The sequence below is a fragment of the Gopherus evgoodei genome, chromosome 5, assembly GCF_007399415.2.
Source record: "Gopherus evgoodei ecotype Sinaloan lineage chromosome 5, rGopEvg1_v1.p, whole genome shotgun sequence".
Lineage (NCBI taxonomy): Eukaryota > Metazoa > Chordata > Testudines > Testudinidae > Gopherus > Gopherus evgoodei.
Window position 1 is genome coordinate 44,038,399 of NC_044326.1, and position 23,588 is coordinate 44,061,986.

Genomic DNA, 23,588 nt, shown 5'->3' on the forward strand with positions numbered 1-23,588 from the left:
CCCGATGACCATCCACATCCCTGCCCCCTGACCACCACCCCAAACTCCCCTGCCCTCTATCCAACCCCCACCCCCCTACTTTCTGCCCCCTTACCGCGCTGCCTGGAGCACCGGTGGCTGGCGACACTACAGCCGCGCCACCAGGCTTAAGCTGGGCTATGCTGCTGCCGCCACCATCACCATGCGGGGGTCAGGCCGGGCTCTGCAGCTGCGCTGCCCCAGGAGCTCACAGCCCTGCTGCCCAGAGCATTGTGCCAGCTGTGGAGTGAGCGAGCTGAGGCTGCAGGGGAGGGGAGACAGCGGGGGAGGGGCTAGCCTCCCTGGCCAGGAGCTCGGGGGCTGGGCAGAACGGTCCCGTGGGCCGTAGTTTGCCCATCCCTGTTCTAGCTACTTGGTGAAGGGACACATGCTGTGCTTGCTGCATTAGTCAGCAATTCTTTTTGAAAAACTAGGGCATTTTTTAAAGTGTTTGTAATGAAGTGAAGGACACTACTTACTGAAGGAGGACTGCTGGTGCCACCTTAGCATGTTTCTGAAGTTTGTTTCTCTGTAAAGATGGAGATTAAATAGTGTTCCTTCTTTACACCAGAAAATTATTATACATCTCTACCGCGTTATAGGTGAAACCGTGTTATATCGAACTTGCTTTGATCCGCTGGAGTGCACAGCTCTGCCCGCCCAGAGCACTGCTTTACCGTGTTATATCCAAATTTGTGTTATATTGGGTTGCGTTATATTGAGGTATATTGAAAATGACTTGTGGTATTGTTCCATCTGAAGCATGATTAGGGATATGTCTGCTAAAATAATTCTGAAAGTGTCAGGAGAGACCTGCTCCAACAGTCCATCAAGAAATGGAACTGATTCTCTTTTAAAATAAATAAACAAGATGTGTGCCATAACCAAAAAATAGGCTTTAAGACCAATCTAGAAACTGAAGAGTACTGTGGCCTCTGAATCCAACAGTCTTCGCTATAAACTGTCTACCCAAACTTGAAGATAATAACATAGGAACATAGGAGTCCCTATATCACTGTTTTTTGTAGTTCATCAAGTTCAGAAAACTGCTTCCAGGAGCAGAAAAATACTTGATTCTTCTGAGAGACTTGTCTGTGGAGGGGAGGAGAGGGTTATAAAGGATTCCTTCGTGCCTGCTGTAGGTAATCTACTCATGCTTTAACATATTCCAAAGAATACGGACTAATTCCAAAGCAAATCCTATTTAGCAGATTATTCAGAATCAATATAGAATTTCCATTTTCCCAGATCTAAGAACTCACTCTGACTCATGAAGAGATTTTACAAGAATAAAATTTCATGAAGTGTGCAACATTCTGAGTAACCAACAGAAGAATTTTATGAGTTTCATCTTGATCTTGCTAATGCTGGTATACAGTGGGAGTAAACCCTCTTGAAGTCAGTGGAGTTGCAAACATATATAAGGGAGGTCAAAATCAAGCCTTATATTTTGTGGCACACACATTTTCTGGAACTGACATTCAGATATTGTAACAATGGGCTCTGCAGTGTACACCATAAGAGAGCTAGACTGGGCATTTACAGGAAATTAGAATTTAAGAACCTGAGGCTTCTAGATCATTTAATTATCTTTCTAATTAATATCTTCTGTTGAAATATTAATGCCAAATGTTTGCCTTTGTCATAATACTTTTTCCAAGTAATATGAGTATGCAACCATCATATTATGAGAAGTTGGATATCTGCATGTATATTAAGTTATTTTTCTTTATTCAGTTGGCGCTTGATGGAAGGTTATTAATATTTATAGCAAGGAGATTGTGCTGTTCACATTGCTTTAGGATGACTGGCCTTGCTCTGCTACATATACCTGCTCTTGTTTTTGGTACTCCTGGCCAATATGTGTCCAAAAAATATTCATGTTTTATGATTTTGGGATCCTCATGATACGGTGACAATCTTGAGTATTTGACATTGATAGGGAATACCAGAGAAATGTCTTGTTTGCTAATATCCAGATTAGTTATAACTGACTGAAACTCACGTTTTTCTTGTGAATCTGCTCCTGGTTTTTGGTTTAACAAATTAAATTCCTCTTTTCTACTATCCTTAATGGAAAGTTCACTTTAACATGCAAAACCCACTTGTGGCATGAGGCCTACATGAAACTGACCAACTAATAACGGATAGGTAGAGATACAGATAAATTTGTATTTATGAAATAAATTGCACAAAATGTGATTATATTTCTCTCTTGCAGCCTTTGTACACTACTTATCAGAAGCTCTGATCTTGCAAAGTCTTTTGTGCATGCTGAATTTTGTAGCTGCGCTGAATTCAGCTGAACTATTCAAATCGAGTAAAGTTAAGCACAGAAATAAATCTTTACAGTATTGGGGCCGTCACATTGTGGATACTGCCAGAATAATTTAATATGGGTTTTGTTTCTGATTCTTGGGCCTGATTCTGCAACCTTTCCTCTTTCTGAGGTATATGTACTGACAATAGTAGTACAATTGAGTGGTAAGTACTATTGAATTTGAGGAAGAGTCACTAAATAAAGTCCCTAGAGTGGATGCAATGCCTCTGGAGGAGTTTTAACATTTACTGCTGTACATTGGAGATCAAACTTAATCTGGTCTCGTCATGTGGTCATGCGCTTGTCTGTCCATGCAGGTTCTTCTCCAACAGATCCATTACAGTTTGTTGCATTTGTAAATGAGTATTTATGATTTAAATATATTTAAAAGATCCTTTAGCGGGCTAGATGGTTTTTATGTGGATGGAATGAGATATTTGGTTTACTATGGTGCTGTAATGCTGTTGGACATCTGTCTAATGTGTTGGTGTGATAATTACACATATGAAATCAACTTGTAAACATGACTGATTCTTTTGTTACTACTTCTTTTGTGCCAGGGTATTAGACATGTGGATCACTTTGGGTTCATCTGTAGAGAGTCTTCAGGAAACGGTGGCTGCTACTTTGTCTGCTACGTGTTTCAGTGCACAGATGAAGCCCTGGTAAGAGACGCTAATTAAAGGCCTGATATAAGGTGCTAAGTTTTTGTTGTTGTTTGCTCTCAATTTCCATTGCGTTTATAAAAATTTAATTGTTCTTAAGATAGAAAACTGTTGAGAAACTGAATTTTTGTTGAAGGCAGAGGTTAGAATATATATCATATTCAAAATAAGTATAACCTCCTATACTGCATATCTGGAGTGGTCAGAGGCCATGGAGCACTTCATATTTCACCAAGTATTAAGTCAAGTTGTATATCATGGAGTTTTGTTTGTTTGTTTGTTTGTTTGTTTGTTTGTTTGTTTGTTTGTTTGTTTGTTTTTAAAAGTAGAACTCCCATTAAAATGAATGGAGAGGTTTGATTACATTCAGTAGGTATATCAGTTTTGAAAGCCAAACCCACAATCAGAAGGTCAGTATCTCAGGGGATGCTCTGCTCATTATCCTAACATAATCCCAAAACAATGAAGGTATCCTTTTTAAAGACTTTGTTGGGTTGAAAACAACACCAATTTAGTGCAGCAGAAGTCACTTTTAATTCATAAGCCTTGATTTCCTCTCTTGTTTTCGTTAGGTTGATGAAATCATGATGACTTTGAAACAGGCTTTCACTGTAGCTGCTGTGCAACAAACCTCCAAAGCTCAGCTCCAACTTTGTGAGGGATGCCCTATGCAATGCCTGCATAAACTCTGTGAAAAGATTGAAGGTAAGTATTAAGCAATATTGACAATGAAACCTCTTGAAAATGTATTCTTTCTAACTTACTTACCAGAGCAATATTTTTATGTGTGAACATTGATCTAAAAGAATACACAGTTTTTAAACCCAGGACTGTATTAACTTTGGACACTTGAAGCCTGGTCAATTAATTAAGAAATAACTTCAATACAATATAAGATCAGAATACTAGTGTCAAGAATGATCAAATAAAAGCTAAATTGATTCATACTATGTATTTACTTAATTTTTAAAAAGAAATAAAAGTTAAATATAATTGCATTGAAAATTACTTGGTTCTTGAATTTATAAACAATAAAAGAATTGGAAATAATTTTTGAACTAACTTTTAAGGAATATTCTGCCCTAGCTGAGAACTGCATGTCCTGTCAATGAACTGAGTCAGACAGAGGTGGTGTTCTGCTATAAAAACATGATCTCAAACGGTGGATCCTTTTAATGTGTTTGACCTGTACTTCTGGTAGAAAACAAAGTAATTGCAGCTTACATCTATCCTACAGAAAGTGGCAAAGACATGAGGTCAGGAACATTTTGCATTTCAGCAAGTTTCACAGCTAAGAATTTAGCCATTTAAGGCAGGGCTGGGGTGAATGAGGGACAGCAGCAGCTGTCAGATCAATGAAAAGCCACAGTATCTTGTTGGACCAAGACATATCTGGTACTAATCTGTAGGAACAGGAGAATTTCCAGAACTACACTACCCTGTACTTTTTTTTGGCCTTCAGCTAGCTATGATTCTGAGAGCACTAAAAGGACAGTTGAGTCTGATTGAATATTATTGTTCACCTCCAGCTTGATGGGGAAGTATATACACCCGACAGTCAGATGCTTAACAAGTACAGAAACCTGTTGGTGCTAAAAAAAAAAAAAATCTAGAAAAGGAATTTGATCAAGGATGAGAAAAAGAAGCGCTGCTGAGAGCCACAGGATTGTATGCTTTTAAATATCAGTAAACGAATTCAGCAAAAGAAAAAAGCTGGAGAATACAGTATTTCATGTATCTTGGCAAAACTCTTGAAAAGGCAAATTATAAAGCGAGGCATATAAATGAGAAAATAGTTAACAGCAAATATATTTAAAAAAACCCCAAACTCCCAAAACCTATACTGCATAAAACCTCAATAAGGAGTCTGTTGATAAGCCACAGCAGAATCTAGGTTCATTCTGGGTTACATGTTCATGCAATCTTCTAGGTCAGCTGAGAAGCCTAATCCTGCACTTTATTCCAGCAAAACTCCTTGTTGCAAAAGATTTCATTTCCTCATTTCATGTGTACTACAGCACCCATCCGCTAAAGCTAATGCAGATAACTCTTTAAATAGCAATGATTATACCTCTTATTTAAACTTCTGTGCATATCATATGATTAGTGTATTGTATCAGTTTAAAGCTTGCTTATTATAATACTTGTTCATTTTTTCTTGGTTCATCACTTATTAGGACTACATCCTTCTAAAACTAAACTAGAACTCCAGAAGCATCTAACAACACTAAATAACCAGGAGCAGGCTGCTCTTTTTGAGCAGGTTCAGGTAATGTGTGTTTTTTGTTTGCGTGTTTTTGTTTCTAAATTAAAAGTTATATTGATACGGTCTTCATTTACAATCTGTGTCCAGCATGAAAGCTTTTCTTTTCCTGAGAATTGTTCTTCAGCTTCTTACTTATGATCAAAACAAAACGTTTTTATGTTCCTGAATTGATACTTCATTTCAGCTTGGTTTGTTATTCAACCTGAATCTAAATTAGGGCTGTCAAGCGATTAAAAAAATTAATTGTGATTGATAGCACAATTAATCACGTTGTTAAACAGTAATAGAATATCATTTATTTAAATATTTGTGGATGTTTTCTACATTTTCAAATATATTAATTTCAGTTACAACACAGAATACAAAGTGTACAGTTTCAGAGTTTTCATCCGTATCAGGAAAAACAATGAGGAGTCCTTGTGGCACCTTAGAGACTAACAAATTTATCTGGGCATAAGATTTCATGGGCTAGAGTCTACTTCATCAGATGAATGAAGAGAAAAATACAGGAGCAGGTATAAATACATGAAAGGATGGGGGTTGCTTTACCAAGTGTGAGGTCAGTGTAGCGAGATAAATCAGTTAACAGCAGGATACCAAGGGAGGAAAAATAACTTTTGAAGTGGTAAGAGAGTGGCCCATTACAGACAGTTGACAAAAAGGTGTGAGTAACAGTAGGGAGAAATTAGTAATGGGGAAATTAAGTTTAGGTTTTGTAATGACCCAACCACTCCCAGTCTTTATTCAGTCCTAATCTGCTGGTATCCAGTTTACAAATTAATTCCAGTTCTGCAGCTTCACTTTGGAGTCTGTTTTTGAAGATTTTGTTGAAGAATTGCCACTTTGAGGTCTGTTATTGAGTGACCAGAGAGATGGAAGTGTTGTTCTACTGGTTTTTGAATGCTATGGTTCCTGATGTTAGATTTGTGTCCATTTATTCTTTTGCGTAGAGACTGTCCAGTTTGGCCAATGTACATGGGAGAGGGGCATTGCTGGCACGTGATGGCATATGTCACATTGGTAGATGTGTAGGTGAATGAGCCCCGGATGTAGATGTACGTGATGTAGTTAAATCCTATTATAGTGTCCTTGAATAGATATGTGGACAGAGTAGAGCGCTCACTTTATATTTATTTTTTATTACAAATACTTGCACTATAAAAAAAAAAGAAATAGTATTTTTCAGTTCACCTAATACAAATACTGTAGTGCAATCTCTTTATCATGAAAGTTAAACTTACAAATGTAGAATTATGTAAAAAAAAAAAAAGTTCAAAAATAAAACAATGTAAAACTTTAGAGTCTACAAGTCCACTCAGTCCTACTTCTTGTTCACCCAGTCACTCAAACAAGTTTGCTTACAATTTGAAGGTGATAATGCTGCCCACTTCTTGTTTACAATATCACCTGAAAGTGAGCACAGGCATTTGCATTGACACTGTAGCCGGTGTTTCTGTAACCTAAGCTTGTCTTACTGCATTGAGGTCCCTAAAACATATCTGTTGAAGATTATTTTTATTTTATTGTAAGGCTGTAGAAATAATCCACTGGATAAAACATAACAAAAAAATCTGTCGTCTCTTTGCACTTTTGTAATACAAATTTTGGTGGTCTGGGATTTTAGATGCAATGTGTCCTTAAGGTTCAATACGTTTTCCTGATTTCCATTTTTGAGATAATTATCTTTCTAAAAATATTTGCTGTAACCAGAGTTGCTCCCAGTCACATTTGATATTTGCTCATCATATATCACATACATTATATGTGTAATTGTGAGAACTACATGAATTTAAAAAGCTTCAGCTTTGTGATATGTACTACAGTAGTTACCATTTTACAAATATTTTCTCTTCTAATAATCCTAAAGTCTAGGTGGAAATCTGAATAAGCAGAGATAAATATTTTAATCTGGTCTTCCCTCTGATGTTCCTTAATTATAGATTGTACCTGGTTTAGGACCAGTGTATTAATGCATTCTAAACTCTCTTGTGGTTATAACTGAGTATCTCTATAACCAAAACAACATTTAGCTAAATTGGCAGGTATACTTGCAATTAATTAATGTTATTAACTGTAATGATTTTTTCTAAATGTTTTGAATATTTTTATGCAAAATATAACAGTTGCATTGGGTATGTATTTCTAATTTAAACTACTTCAAAACTTTAGGATTAAAAGCTAATAGCAGGATTTAAAATGTAAGTTTAATTTTTGAAGTACTTGCCATGTTCTGCTGAGGTGCTTGTTACAAATATGAAGCTTTATATAATGAAAATTGGATCCATAGTAAAGTGGTCAGATAACTGAGAGAGAAATATTACATATGCACTACAGAGATAAAACTATAATTTTATTTTGGAATCATATTGATAAATGATATTTATATCAAGAATTGTTCTAGCTATGACAATGTTATGCTTTCTAAAATATTCTTCAAATGACTTTCAGCAGATGATATCTGCTGTTAGTCACAGCACTGTGTGGTATTTGTGAAATATCATTAAAATATTAATCTGGCTATGTTGCTGCGTTGCTTGAACCACTGGTGTCCTCTAGTGGAATTATACAGCAGCATCAATTAGATTAAACTGTTCAGTGTGGATTAACTACATACTTGACATCACAAAAGTTAAAATAGAGGGGTTTAATTTTAAAGCTACTATATGAATGCAGCTCTTAATTTCTTTTTTAAAAAACAGACACACGAAAAAATAAGACCAAGAAATGATAAGAAAGAGAATGAGTTGATTATCTCTATTCTAAGAAACATGTATGAAGAAAAACAGAAGGATCATGTTCACGTTGGGGAAGCAAAGCAGGTATGTGAGCCTTCATTTAAAAAAAAAAAGTCTTTTTCCTTTCCTACTGACTTCTCAATGGTAAATTTCCATCTTTGTATTTAATGTAAAATTAATACTGAACTGAAAGCCCACTTTGCTCTTTCCTGGTGGGATATTTACTATTTAACATGTTTATTACAGTAGGACCTAAGAGCCAACCAAGAGTGGGGTCCCATTGGGCCAGGCACTGTGCAAACATAGTACAAAGACAGGCCTCTCCCCAAAGGGCTTACAATCTAAATAAACCAGACAGACACAGGGTTTGGGGGAAGGGGTAGAACACAGAAGCAGAGTGAACAGTGGGTTGGCAGCAAATGTCATTTTAGTCCCATGACTTTTTGGGAGGTGAGTTTACTTAGGAGGGGATATTCTAAATGGAAAGAAAGTGAAGTGGAGGGGGGCAGGGCAGAGAAAGCCAGGGGAAGGAGGGGCAGGTGTTCGGTGAAGGTGAAGTAGAATCGCTGAGGGAGGGAGAGCTGGAGGGTTGAAGCAACAGCCACTCAGCAGTGGGCAGAGAAAGTCCAGTCAGAATATACTTGTATCCCATGTGCTAATAGCAAGGGAGGAAAGGATATTAACCCTTTTGTTTGGGGCATAAGAAAACCACTAGTGGCACTGTCTGCTATGGAGTCTCTTGCACCTTCCTCTGAAGTATTTGGTACTGGCTGGCACCAGTCTAGCTGGACCACTGGTCTTTGCAGTTAGTCTGTTCTTATCTTCTCAATACAGTGGATATAGAAAACATTCATATGAAAATACTACATTCTGTCACAGTTACTAATTACAGCTGAAGCCTATGTGTGTAATTTCAAAAAGACTCAGCTCTCATTTTCTGGCTCCCTGTCAGTCTCAGTTGAGTTCAATGATGAATCAGGCCCACTGGAATTTATCCTGAGGAAGGACTACTGGGCTTGCCCGGTAATATGGGGGATAGTTCTTTGTTTGTGTGGAGATATCGAGGCTGATGCAAACAGAGGTTATTGTTAAACATTGCTGCAGAACTGACAGAGGAGACTTTTCTTCACTTGAGAAAGGAAGGACAAAACTACTGTTCAGTCTTTAAGGCTTTGTCTACACTAGCACTTTTGTCAATCAGGGATGTGAAAACAACACCCCCCAACTGAGAAAAGTTGTACTGACAAAAGCACCGGTGTGGACAGTGCTGTGTCGGCAGGAGACACTTTCCTCCTGACATAGCTACTGCCGCTCGTTAGGAGTGGTTTAATTATGCTGGCAGAAGACCTTTTTCCTGCCAGCATAGAGCGGCTGCACAGGAGATCTTGCAGCTGTGCCGCTCTAAGATCCGTAGTGTAGACATAGCCAAAAAATCTGAAGGAGCTGGGAGGTAACCAACCTTACATGCAATATGGCTAGAAAAGAATGTGGGCAGATTGCCCTTCAAATGCATGTATTGTGACCAGGTATCTCCCCCGTCTTGCCAGATTTAGCACTTCCCCCTCTGGTGGTGGCAAGGCCTGGGGTAAATCAGCCCCACACTGGACAGTGGTTGTCTTTCCTCTCTGTGTTTACTTGTCAGTATTTTCAGTGTAAGACTCGGGGCAGGCCCAAGGTGGGTCTCCTCCACCAAGCAAAAGGAAAAAAAATTGCAGACAGATTTCCCTGCCCCCTCGCTGCTGCGGTGTGTGTGTTGTCATGTTATTGGCCCCGGGGTGTCCGTCCTTCCCCTAAACAGACACTTAGGTTTAGTTATTTGCCCTATGGGGAGGAAAGCAGCCTCTCACCCTGGAGAAGCCTATCTCCCTACTGCCATTAGCCTTGCAGCAGCTTGTCTCTTCTCCCTCTCTCTCACCAGAGGAGGGGTTTAAAAAGAAACTAGTGATTTTGAATGTCTCAGTTTTGGGGGTGCCCAACTTGAAATATCTTAAAGGGGCCAGATTTTATAGAAAAGACTGAGCACCACCCTTCTGAAAACCAGTCCCCTTTAAGGTGACTCAGTCTGGGCACCCCAAAACTGAGGCACCCAAAACCAGTAGTCACTTTTGAAAATCTTGGTCAACATTTCTTTCAGTATCTACCAATAGCAGGAAGTGTACTGTAATGCCTGCTCCAGGCAGTCTCCTCCTGCCGGCTAGGTACACAGTGAACACACCGGAGGGAGATTCCAGATTCATTGAAGTCCCTACATGCAGTGGCTTCAAACTCTGCTCCCTCTAAGTATTCAGACTTAAAGCATGAAGTAATTGGAGAGGCATCACCCACTTTTTTGTGACTAGCTCTGTGTTTAATCTCTTATCTTTTTATTGCTTATTGGTTAATTATTAGCACTGCTGAGAAAGCAGGAAGAAAGCTTCACATTCTTGTTTTCTGACTTTCTGTATTTGTCAACTCTCCAGTCATTTACGTGTCTGAGCAGATATGTGTGGACTTAGAAAGAGCAGTGTGGGCTGAGGTAGGACAGGAAGAAATAGTGTTTGGGGTTTTTTGTTAGCAGATGTGAAATATTTTCATTTGGGATTAGTGCCAGTTATTTTTATCAAATAGTTTCAGATTCAAAACAGTTGGAAAGTGGTTGTTTAAGGAGGAAGGTAATATCTTAATATAAAAACTGTGTGATTTTAATGCTGCTGAGACATGCTGTAGTCTGTTTTTTCAGCCCCTGAAGCCAAAAAATAATAATCAGACACTTGTAAAGATGCCAAAGTTCTAGTAGCAAACTTGATTTGCCTCTCACCCAACCATTCTTCTTAGTAGAAAATGTCATATCTACTTTGATCTTTTATCTTCAGAGCTGTGGAACATCTCTCAAAGATGAATAACCCAAACACCCTGAATTTTTTTGCATTCTCTCCTGCATTGCTACTCACACTTGCTTTCTGGGTGAGGAATCCTACTCAAGTTCTCTGTTAAATTGGAAGAATTTAAATTTAAACAGCTGCAAGAGATTTCATAGAACATTAATATGTTTTGAACCAAAAAGTCTTTTCGAAATAAGTATTTTTCACCAGAAAGCTGCAAGGTCTTTTTGACTAAATGGCTTGCTATGTATGGTTGAGGAGAGTTGAGTTAGAGGGAAAAGATTGAATTCTTTGTTTGGGGGATTGGAAATAGGATGTAGCGTCATTTTGTTGGAGCTGTCAACAGACTGGACTGGTAATGACCAGAACTTACTGCTGCCTGAGAGCTGTCCACTTTTCCATGTGATATCAACTGGTCTAATGCATTCACATCTCTGATACTGTTACCACTGTGTATATCTGGCAGTAATGTTGACAGCTCAGGAGAAAAGTTCAAGATTTAATGGACACAGAGAATTACCCTGTGGTCCATATAGTTGAGAAGACTAGGTTAGGTTTGAGGCACAACATTTATCCCTCCATTCCCACTTCTGTGCTGCTATACCCGTTCTGTGTTCAGTTTCCAGAGCTGTCCGACTTTCACAAGCACTAAAATTGAGCTTAAACTTTTAACTAAAAAAAAAAAATCAGCTGTGAGTTAGTTGACTGTCATCCATAATATGGAAGTGTTCCTAGTGGTACTATATATAGGCATGAGTTAAATATTGCATGTCTTCCTGAACCTCAGTGCACCCTGCGTTCAAAGGAATGGAGTTGGGGGAGTGGTGTACGTTCTTGCAGCTAACTCACTCAAAGTCCTAGGAGACAATTGCCATGAAAAATAAAATAAATAAATTGGTCAAGTCTAATCTGAGGTGTTAAAATAAATAATTCCCCATGATACCCTGAATCTATTCCTCTTGTACTTACAGATGATATAATTGTGCTCTGTCATTGAGGTAAACATGTGAAGAGACATGTTTTTGTTATGAAATACAATATTCCTGGTGCTCAGTATACTTCACTTAACAAATAAATGTCATTTGCAAAAGAGATTCATAGGTCTAGTAGTAGGTTAACTCAATAAGCTTCGGGCTGTTATGTCAGTAGAAACGCAGTGCATAAGAGGATTCAGAGTTTAATATAGCTTTGGTTTAGAAGAGCTTGGAAATGTGCTACTAAGATGTCAAAAATCTTTCAGTGAGTTTTTGTTCTGTACAACCCTGTATTTTACACCTGCTTTCTTAAATATTATAGGCTTCACAGCCTTGTGGAGAGACTACTGGAAATGAGATGCCAAGCAGTGCTCCCAGGTTCAGACTAGATATGTTGAAGAGCAAAGCTAAACGGTCGCTAACAGAATCATTAGAAAGTATCTTGTCACGGGTAGGTATCGTCATTTGTATTGACTTTTTTTGAGTGATAGAAACACAATCTACATCTACTTTTGTTTTCTTCAAGGGAAAATTGTTGAACAATTATTTAAGAGAGTCCTAGAAATACGTAAGTGAACCTGGCCTTTGTAATGAAAATCATACCTTTCTAAGACTGAAGAAAAGAACAAATTAGTGGATAAAGAAGCAGTAAATATTATTTTTATGTGGACTTTTCAAAAACATCACAAGAGGCTATAAAGGAAGCTAAGCAGTTATGACATTAGCAGTAAAATTCTCCCATGGATTTAGAAACTGGTTAAGAGAAATAGAAAAATCTGTTCAATTTTTAACATAAGGAAATGAATAGTGGGCTGACCAAGGACCCTTAATAAGGCAGATTTTAAAAATAATATTTATTAATGACATAGGAGAGGGGAGGTGAATAATGTGGTGGCAAAAATCTGTAGATATCACAGAATTATTTGTAAATCAGGCCTAGAGAATTTTAGGAGGAACTTCAGAAGGAGCTTACAGAGATAGTTATTTGGGCAATATGATGGAGGATAAAATTCAGTGTAAATAAGTGGCAGGTGATAAACATTGGAAGGAACTCTTTGAACCTTTACACACTGATGGTCTCTCAATTACCTGTAAACACACTGGACAAAGATCCAGATATCCTGGTCAGATGGCGGGCAATATTTGCTCAATACACCTCAGCGGTTAAAAAAAACAAATAAGATATCAGGTTTTATTAGGATAAGAATGGAGAAAAATACTGAAAAGATTATAATGCCACCACTTAAACCTGTGGAATCCCTTCTCTCTAGATACTGTTATTTTGGTCTCTAAAAGGATATAACACAAACTAGAAAATGTCCAGGAAATGGTCTGACAAGAATGATTAGGGGCTTGCAAAGATTTCTATGTGAAGTGAGATTGAACATTCAAGGCCGTTTAGTTTAGAGAGGTGATGAATAAAAGTTGACAAGATAAATTTTACAAAACAATGAATGGTAGAGAAGATTTATCAGGGAGTGCCATTTATCCTTTCTCATAATACAAGGGCAAGGAGACATTTAGTTAAATTAAAGGCAGGTCTACTCTAGAGATGTTTTGCCAATTTAGCTATCCCTGTATACTGCACTGCCAAAGTACTCCTAGCATGGATGCAGTTCATATTAGCAAAATTGCACTTTTACCAGCGTAGCTTATTACAGCTACCCACCCTGAAGCAAACTAAGCTCTCCCAGCAAAATCACAGTTTTGCCAGGACAACTGTGTCTACACTGGACATTTTTGCTTACAAATCATACTTCATCACTTCTCTGACCAACATAGCTATCCCAGCAAAAGTTTATCATATAGACTGGCCTAGGATGATAAAAGAAATGTGCCCTTACACAACACATGATAACATCTGAAGAGCTCTGCCGTAAAACCCTCTTGTGGACATTGCTATATCGGTGTAAAAGTGCCTGACTGGCATAAGCTGTATTGGTACAAGTTGTGGACGGCTCTGTTGCACCAATATGATAATGGAGTGGAAAGTGCACTTATAAAATTTGTAGATGACCCTGAGCAGGGAGGGGTTGCAGGCACTTTGGAGGACAGATTTAGAATTCAAAGTGACCTTGACAAATTGGTGAATTAGTCTGAATTCAGCAAGATGAAACTCAGTAAAAATGCGAAGTACTGCACGGGGGAATGAAAAATTAAATGCACAACTACAAAAGGGGGAATAACTGGCTAAGTGATGGTAGTGTTCAAAATTATCTGGGGGTTATAGTGGATCACAAATTGAATATGTGTCAACAATGTGATGCAGTTTGCAAAAAAGACTAACATTATTTTGGGGTTTATTAATGGGAAAGTCATATGTAAGACAAGGGAAGCAATTGTCCCACTCTACTTGGCACTGGTGAGACCTCAACTGGAGTACTGTGTCCAGTTCTGGATGCTACATGTTAGGAAATGTGTGGACAAATTGGACAGAGTCCAGAGGAGAGCGACAAAAATGATAAAGGGTTTAGAAAACCTGACCTGCGAGGAAAGATTAAAAAAAAAATGGGAATGTTTAGTCTTGAGAAAAGATGACCGAGGGGGGGACCTGATAACCATCTTCAAATATGTTAAGAGCCATTATAAAAAGGACAGTGATCAATTGTTCTCCATGTCCACAGAAGGTAGGACAAGAAATAATAGCTTAATCTGCAGCAAGGGAGATTTAAGTTAGATAATAGGGAAAACTTTCAAACTATCAGGGTAGTTAAGCTCTGAAATAGGCTTCCAAAGCAGATTGTGGAATCCCTTTTGTTGGAGATTTTTAAGAACAGGTTGGACAAACACCTGTTAGGTTTGGTCTAGGTTTACTTGGTTCACAACCAGCTCAGGCGTATCTCAGTCCCCTGAGCAATGGTATGATCATAAACCACATCCTTGGATATGAGACTACCACCCCTCACTGGAACCTCAATGGGCTATCATTAAACAATAACAACCCATACTCAATGGGTTCCACCAAGGCCAGCTCCAGCTTTTTTACAGTCCCAAGCAGCAAAGCGGGGGCAGGGGGGAAGATAAAGCCAGACGGCAGCACTTCGGCGGCAGCTCAATCATGTCGCTCCATTCTTCGGCAGCAATTCGGCAGTGAGTTCTTCACTGCCACCGAAGACTAGGACGTTCCTCCCCTTTCCAGTGGCTGCCCCAGGCACCTGCTTCCTTCGCTGGTGCCTGGAGCCACCCCTGGGTTCCACATCCTGAAAGAAATCTTTTCCAAATCCTCTCTTCATGCCTTCAAACAATGCCCCCTCCAACCTTGTCAAGCCTGGTCCTGCTTTAGTGCAGGGTACTGAACTTGATGTCTTCTTGAGGTCCCTTCCAGCCCCGCATTTCTATGATTCTGTGAATATAACTGCATCTACATTAGGGCTTTTATTGGCATAGCTATGTCAGTAAAAAAAAATCACGCCTCTGATCAATATAATTATATTGATAAACCCTAAGCATAGACAGTCCTGAGGCAAAAAGGTTAGTAAGATTCAGAAAAAGAGTATTAATTATTCATGGTAATGATGATGTCAACAATTACTTTATTGCAGCTGGAATAACATTTCATACAGGACTTTAACCTTTATGCTTCAGAACATAAGCCAGTTATTAGCTGCCTGTGGTCAAGAGCATGTTTGCTCCATAGACATACAGCTGAATAGCTATCCATTATCAGGTTTCTATGCATTCCTCGGGGTAACCTAATAGGGCTGGAGTCCAAGAGATTGTACCAAACTCTATGGATTTTCACTCTGATCTAGAGACATGCAAATCAGTATAACAGAGGTGATGTTTGTTGGGAAAGTCTACATGAGTCCAATGTGCTGATGTAGTCTTCAGTCCTCTGTACTAGTCAGTTCCTTCCATCTTTGCATTATGATGGAGTTAGCCTAATATGAAAATTCATTTTATGGTCTGAGGGAGGTGCTGTAATCATATTTGTAATTCAGTCTCAAGCACATGATTATTCAAACCCTTTCCACATATATATTTTGTAGGATATGATGTTGCCAACCGCAGTCCTGGCTGAAAAAAAATTAATAATTTGACCTGCATGAGTGTATTAATTGCTATGGTCCTTAAAATATTTGTGGCCTTCCTGAAGGAAGCACCTGTTTCTTGTGGAGAGACAAGTTATTCTTAGGCATTTCAGGAAATTTAATTTGATACTGGCAGAATCAGTGATTTAACAGTTCCAGCAAGGATGTTCTGTTGGAATGCAATTTTTTGAGTTCTAATTCTGATTGCTTAATATACTTTATTTCTAAAGGGCAGTAAAGCCAGAGGTTCACTAGAAAGTTCTGGAAGTTTGGATTTGGACAGCTCCTTATCCAGTACATTAAGTAGCACAAGTAAAGTAAGTAATCACTATAATGATTGAATAAATTGAGAATCTTCCGATAACTTTTTTTGTAAAATTGGCTACAATCACGTGATGTGTAGGTGTAATCAGTCTATTTTAATGTCTTATATTTGTTATTTTGTTAATGTCTTATATTTATTATTTTTTCATGAATTCATGAATAAAAAATCCAGTTGATTGTGTGGGAAGAAAAACAAAACACCAGACATGAAAAATGTAGCTGTATGAATAATAAGATACAATTTGGTGCTAAGAATGTGGGTTTTTTTTCTACCAAGATGTGCCCTGGTCTTGCATTCTGGCCCAGAGGGCAGATCCTTAGTGCCATGCAGAGCCACATAGAAGTCAATGGTGCTTTGCCCATGATATCAGCTTGCAACATCAAGGCCTAAATTCTGCCTTCCGCTACCCCATTCCTGCAGGCAACTTAAGAAATGTGGGCAACCTACTCAGGTGTGCACTCCACATTAAAATGCATCTAAACCCCCTGAGCAATGATATGGTCATAAACCACATCCTTGGATATGAGACTACCACCCCACACTGGAACCCCTATGGGCTATCATTAAACAATAACAACCCATACTCAATGGGTTCCGCATCCTGAAAGAAATCTTTTCCAAACCCTCTTTTCATGCCTTCAAACAACATCCCTTCCATCCTTGTCAAGCTAATCGTCAGAAACAAGCTCCCCACTGACTAGGACCCACCAACTCAAAGAAGCACCAGTCCCTGCCATAACAGCAGATGCAAAACCTGTGGACATATTTCCACTGCTACAATGATCAATACTCCCCACAACACATCTTTTAAGATCCATGAGTCCTACACATTGCTATCACAGTTTGCGGTGTACCTCATCCAGTGCATTAAATGCCCTGATAATCACTATGTGGGTGAAACCAGATAATTACTAATGGCAAGTCTATAAGAGCAATAGCAAGTACTTTTCGGCTGGCATAGTTAATCCACCTCCTTGAGAGACAGTAGGTATGTCAGCGGGAGAAGCTCTCCCACTGACATAGTGCTGTCTACGTTGGGAGGTTAGGTTGGTATAACTGCATCGCTCATGGGGGGTATGAATTTTTCACACCCCTGAGCAATATAGTTATATTGATACAGGTCTGTAATGAAGACCAGACCTAAGCTCTTGAATGAACTCACACAGAAAAATCATAAAAGACAAAAACACTGTATCACACTTAGGCGATCATTTTCACAACACAAACACTCCACATCTGATCTTTCAATCCTTCTCCTTAAAGGAAACCTGCACAACACCTCAAAAATATTAGCCTGGGAGCTTAAATTCATACCTTTGCTAGACCTTTGCTAAAAATCATCATCTAAATAAAGACAGTGGATTTATGGTTTATTACAACAATTTGAAACCCTCTAAGCCCCCCACCCCCTTTTTTTGTCCTCTGACTGCAGGGGTGTTAATGTGCCACTTCACATTGAATGATCTCTCATAATGTGCTTATTACTTGTGCTAAACAATCTGCTCTACCTTGTTTAGCTGTGACACTCAGAGACTATGTCTGCACCGCACTTACATCAGTAAGTCTGTCAGCGATGTGAAAAAAAACACCTCTCTGACTGACAAAAGTTTTACCAAAGTGCCGGAGTGAACAGTGCTTTGCCCACCAACAGAGCTGCTGCTCTTCTTGGGGGGTGATTTTATTTTGTCGGCAGGAGACCTCTCTCCTGCCGACAGAGCAGCTACCCTGCGTATCTTACAGCGACACAGCTGCCTCTGTAAGATGTGCAGTGTAGACATAGCCTAAGTACCTTTCCCAGACCTGAAGAAGATCTCTGTGTACCTCGAAATCTTCTCTCTTTCACCGACTGAAGTTGGTCCAATGAAAGATATTACCTCTCACCTTGTCTCTCTAATAAAGAAACAGCAATTTTGAGTTAACATGTTGAGAGATCATAATGGAATTTCTTATCCTGGCAGCTTCTCCAAGAGATGGGAACTGATATCTCCATGTCACTATCTCTTTTTCAGAAATTTTAGGCATTTAGATTATAAATTATCTCTTTCCTGGTGCTCAGAAAAGATGGAGTTAGTGGGCCCAATTTGGGCAATTATTCATTTTCTGAGATTGCAACAATGAACATAAATGAAGTGTCAGCTTCAGGACTGTTGATTCCAATGTGGTGATTAGTTAACACCACTGAAAGTAAATGCAACTTTTTGGATTTCAGTGGGAGTCGTACATTCACAAGGACTATAGAATTAAACTTCTAAATGTAAAGAATTTATATATTGATGGTATGGTTTGAGATTCTAGTAAAATAAGTTAAATATGAAGCAGAGAGGAAGGATGGTCTTGTGGTATGGCTACTGACAAGTCAGGAGACCTAAGGTCAGTTGTTGGTTCTGCCATAAGCTTCCTATGTGACTTTGAATAAGTCCTGACTTGAGTGGGTGACAGTTCCACTCCTAGTGTGCCTATGCCTCAGTTCTCCATTACAGGTTTGTTGTGAAGATAAATTCATTATTTGTGAGGAGCTCAGATACAATGGGCATAGGGTCAATATGAGTACCTAGATAGACTCATGCATCTGCATTTGTAATCTTGAGTGATTTTTTTTTTAAAGAAAAAGATCCAATAAAAAGTTCAGTTTTATGTTAAATCTTCAATATAAATGGATTCTGTGTAGTCCGAAATGCTTTCATGACAATAACATATCATATATTCATTTGCCCCTTTCTTGTCTCAGGTTTTCCTCTTCAGGTGTTGAGGATAACTTCTATTCAGCCTTTTCCCCCTCTGTAAAGCATAAATATAATAGCATGTGTCTGCCTTGCTGATTAGTAATGAAACATTAGAGGTTAGGTCGTTGTGTGAGATACCATGGCCTAAATGTTCAAACTATAGTGTCTAAAGTTAGCTATCTAAATAAGAGTTGTCTGACGTGGAGAATTGTTGAGCTTCCACCAGCATGTTGGGAGATACAGGTTCTCAACTGTATTTGAAAATCTCAGCCACTCTTATTTGGGTGCCTGAGTTTAGGCAGGAAAGCTTGTAAACGTTGGACTGTGTTTGTTTTCAGGAAATGTTCAGCTGGGATTAAAAGTAGTCTTCTTTAGAAATAAATGTCTTTGTAGCAGGAAGGAGATTTGTTTATTGTGTCAAAAATAGGCCTGGGATAGAGAACCTCACATTATTATTTATAAATCACATTTTACATGGGTAAATATTTTTATATTGCTAGGAACCATCTTTGTGTGAAAAAGAAGGCCCACTTCCAGAGACTCCTGCCAAGACCAATGAATCTGTGGGAGATCTCTCCAGTGACCTAGTTAGTCACCCCATCGAGCAGCCTGATAAATTACCTCAGCAAGGCTTTCGCCGGCGAGCAAACACATTGAGTCACTTGCCTATTGAATACCAGGAATCTTTGGAACCAGTTGAAACATCACCATCTATTCCACAAAGGAAACTTATGAGGTATCATTCAGTGAGCACAGAGACTCCTCACAAGCGAAAGTAAGACTCGTTTTAAAAGCAGGATATTGTTTGATAGATATTTGAGGCAAATTATGGGATGTTCATTGCAGATCAGGTATGTTCATTTAGCAAAAGAGAAACATAATGCTTAGCGTTAGAGCAGTGTGTCATCCCCTTAAAACATGTTATATTTAAGAGCATCTTCTCTGCTCATTTTGTATTGTTCAAGGAGGGAGACAAAATATGAAACTTTCAATTCCACAGTAAGTGTCAGAAAGCAGTTTTACTACGCAAGCATGATATAAGTGGATGATGAGAGGTTAGTTTGCCTGTGCAACCAATGTGAAATAGTTCTTGCTGGGTGTATCTGAAAGCAGTCTAAATAATATCTGGTTCTTGTGATGCCTCTCTATTTCATATTTATGAAGAGGAATCCTGTTTAAAAAAAAGAATAAAATTCTCTAATCGGTGTCAGAGGACAGACTCCTGTCCAGTTTTAACCAGCCAGTGCAATAAAAGCAATTCTTGATTAAGCCGCAAAGTTTCACTGACAAAAATAAAATTTTAATAGTCTTCTTCAGATGTCCTCCTTTAAGGGCTTGCTTTTACACCCGTTAAATCTCACTAAGCTTTATAGGACTTCCCCTCCACCACCTCTCTCCTTCCCTCTCTCTCTGGCTTTTTCCAGTTACTGTGGAAACATTCTTGTCTGTAGACTTCTGTTTCTCTGGCAGAACTGCTAGTTTACACAAGCTAGACAGTAGTAAATCTGTCTCTGTGCTGGCTCACTTTTCCTGCAGAAGGCAGAGTGGTAAAGGTAAATGCTTGAGATAGATGATGACAGTGAAAAAAGAGAATTTTGTTATTTAAAAGGAAACATAACCCAAGTTGCCTTTTTGTCCCTTCTTTGAACCTTTCTGTTCTTTAAATGCTAAATGGCTTTTGTGGTGCAATTTAGCACTTGTTGGTTTAACTTTACAAGTGCCTCCTTAAAACTTTCTACTTGCTTCTGCTTTCTCAGTTCATTCCTATTTTACTGTGGGACTATAGCTAAAAGTTGAATATATGTTTAATTTCCTTTGCCATTCCTGTTTTGGTCCCATCCTAGGACGTCAGTGGGAGCAGCAGAGAGCACTTAATCCTCAAAGGATTGGGCTCTTAGTGGTATACTCCAGCAAGCTAATAAAAGCAAGAAGTACACAGTGTTGGGAAAATGGAGCTCTCAGAAAAATTTGTAGGATAAAATTTTCAAAAGTGCTCAAGGGATTTAGGCCCAAATCCCAATAGCTTTCAATGAGATTTAGATTCCTAAATTACTTAGATTCCTTTGAAAAATCTTACCCCTGGTTTACAGGTAGTTTCCACAGTACATGTAGACACCATCCTGCAAGATGCTGAGCATTTTGGCCCCAATCCGGTGAAGCACTGGAACATGTGTATAAATTTGGGCATGTGATTAAGTACCCTGCTGAATCAGGGCCTATAAGCAAACACTTCTGTACTTTGCTGGATTAGGTTACAGTGCTCTGGGCCTTGCAGATAGAGCTGTAAATCAGAAATTTATGTAATTGTTATCTAGCAGTAGTAGGACATTTTAAAATGAGGCTAGATAAGCAATCGCATTTCATTTTACTCTGTTTCTGAGATTTGTTCTCTCTCTCTTTCTTACCTCATCCCCCCCACACGGCTGGAATCTCACTGTTCAGTTTGAGCACATCTGTTGGCAAGTCTGAAAGCTGTTCTGGTCAGTCTTCAGCTCCCTCTCCTCTAGCTCGTCTTAATCCCTCGGCCTCTTCACTCACTTTTTTAAAATATCTAAAGCATAATTCAAGCAGAGAACAATGTGCGCATGTTGCACAAAAGAGGTGAGATAGCAGCTGTATATAGTTTGGGGAGTGTTTGTTTTACTGTACCATAAACACACAACACTGCATTATCCTCACTCACTATCTGCACAGTGACTGAGTAATAATAATAAATAAATAATAAAATCCTACCAGAGAGGATGTGTTTGCATGAGGGGAAAATAAACTCCTCTCCTAATGCTTTGTAGCACTGCATTTTAGCATAGGGCACTTGATCTAATTTTTCATTTTGACTGAATGAAATTACTTCAGGTGCTCTCACACACAGCTGATATGTTGGGGTCGGTTGCTCTTGTGATGAGTCAGAAAGCAGCCCTGGTTAAACTGTGCCTGAAACTTAGATGCCAAGGCCTCTCACACCTCTCTGTTTCTCCAGAATTTTTCGGTTTCACCCTCTGCCTTGTTCAAAGTAACACTGATACTGGTCCCTGCTCCTTGTGATTGAAAAGGGGAGAGGGAGAAAGTGACTTGCTAAGTGTTGGAAATTTGACCAGGTGAAAAGGGTAATAAAAGTCTCACTTATGGAGAGTCGTTCAGCACCATAGAATATCAGGTTGGAAGAGAGGTCATTTAGTCCAACCCTCAGCTCCATGCAGTACCAATCCCTGACTAAATCCCCAAATGGCCCCCTCAAGGATTGAACTCACATCCCTGGTTTAGCAGGCCAATGCTCAAGTCACTGAGCTATTCCTCCCGCATCAGCAAATGATAGTTTGATATTCTTGCCCTTATAGCCAAAGCATTTGTGGAGAGAAAAATTACAGACAGGGCTACTCACTCTGCCATTCCACCTTATGGCCAGAAGACCAGCTGCTCCCTAAAACTAGAGATGGGTGAAGATTTTTGGATGAATAATTTATTCACCAAAAACACAATTTTAAGCAACCTGAAATTGTTTGTGACTCTGATGTGAATTCACCAAATAGTTTCAGTCAAAACATTTTTTCTTTTGGGCCTAGGCGCCATTCACGAAACAGAAAGAGATGGGGAAGAGGTGTCGCCGTGGCCTCCCTTATAACATTTATCACAGTGGCTAGGGTCCACACTTGGAATGTGGGAGACCAGGGTTCAATTCCCCCTTTTGCCAGTCGTGGAAAAGAGATTTATTCTTGTTTTTCCAACGTTGCAGAAGAGCATCCTAGCCATTGGGTTATGGGATATTCTGTTGTGGGGGATCTCAATCTCATGCTGAATCTGTCCCACTGTATAAATAATTCGTCATTGGAGCAGGGCCATGAACTTGAGTCTCCTACCTCCCCAGTGAGTGTTCTAACCACCAGGCTACAGAATAATTCTTTCTAGTTCACTGGCTATTCAAGTGTTTTTAATACAAAGTGGAACAGCTTCAACAAGAGAGACTTACAGAGACCCAAACAGAATAACTCACCCCAAGTAGTGTATTTTGGTGTGATTTCTTAGTTCTTAGCAATGTTACCTTTTAGTTACCACACATCAGATGACTTTATCAGCTTCCATTCCAGACAGAAATTGTCATTAACTCAGCTGCTCTTGTTAAACCACTACCCATTAATGTTCCTCTGAATGCCGTAGGAGCTTCATGTAAAGGTAGTTTAGGAGACAAATGTTGGGAACAAGAGTTGTATTTGCTGAAATGCTTCTAGTGAGATTTGATTGGTGCTTCTGCCTGTCACACAAGAGTAACAAACCCAAACAATCAGATGCTGAAAATTCTATTGTTGTGTGAAAGTTACTATGTTAGTAGGCACTTTTGCATAGTCAGCTTATTCAGTTGCTGCCCTCTCTCCCCGTATCAGTTACAGAAGTGTCAACTCTTTTCCACCTCCACCCCTCCAAAAACGTGGGACACTGGAACATGTACCTACCAATTTTAGCAGCTGTTTGGCTATAGAATAGCCATGAATTCTTATAGGATTAAATAAATATGGTTGAAACATGGGTGATGAATCCTTGAGCATAGCAGACAATTAATTTATTAAAGTATATTAATACTGGAACAGTTAGATGACCCAAATATGATTTCAGAGTAGAACTTGTTACACAATTTTAGTTTTTACTTTATTTTCCTTTGTATTCGTGCCTGAAAGTAT

General features: G+C 39.0%; 1 protein-coding gene across 11 annotated transcripts in view; it reads left to right on the top strand.

Moving 5' to 3' along the window:
• Positions 1-23,588, top strand: part of TBC1D1 (TBC1 domain family member 1) — a 191,229-nt gene that overhangs the window by 96,058 nt on the left and 71,583 nt on the right. For 6 of the 11 annotated variants that reach the window (XM_030563796.1, XM_030563797.1, XM_030563803.1 and 3 more), the window contains 8 exons: positions 2,899-3,003; positions 3,576-3,708; positions 5,181-5,272; positions 7,969-8,088; positions 12,162-12,290; positions 16,101-16,187; positions 19,419-19,654; positions 21,361-21,519. In XM_030563796.1, coding sequence (XP_030419656.1) covers positions 2,899-3,003; positions 3,576-3,708; positions 5,181-5,272; positions 7,969-8,088; positions 12,162-12,290; positions 16,101-16,187; positions 19,419-19,654; positions 21,361-21,519 — 1,061 coding nt within the window. Of the gene's footprint in view, positions 1-2,898; positions 3,004-3,575; positions 3,709-5,180; positions 5,273-7,968; positions 8,089-12,161; positions 12,291-16,100; positions 16,188-19,418; positions 19,694-21,360; positions 21,520-23,588 lie in introns of all 11 variants that reach the window. The other 5 variants (XM_030563798.1, XM_030563800.1, XM_030563799.1 and 2 more) reach the window with 3 other exon arrangements.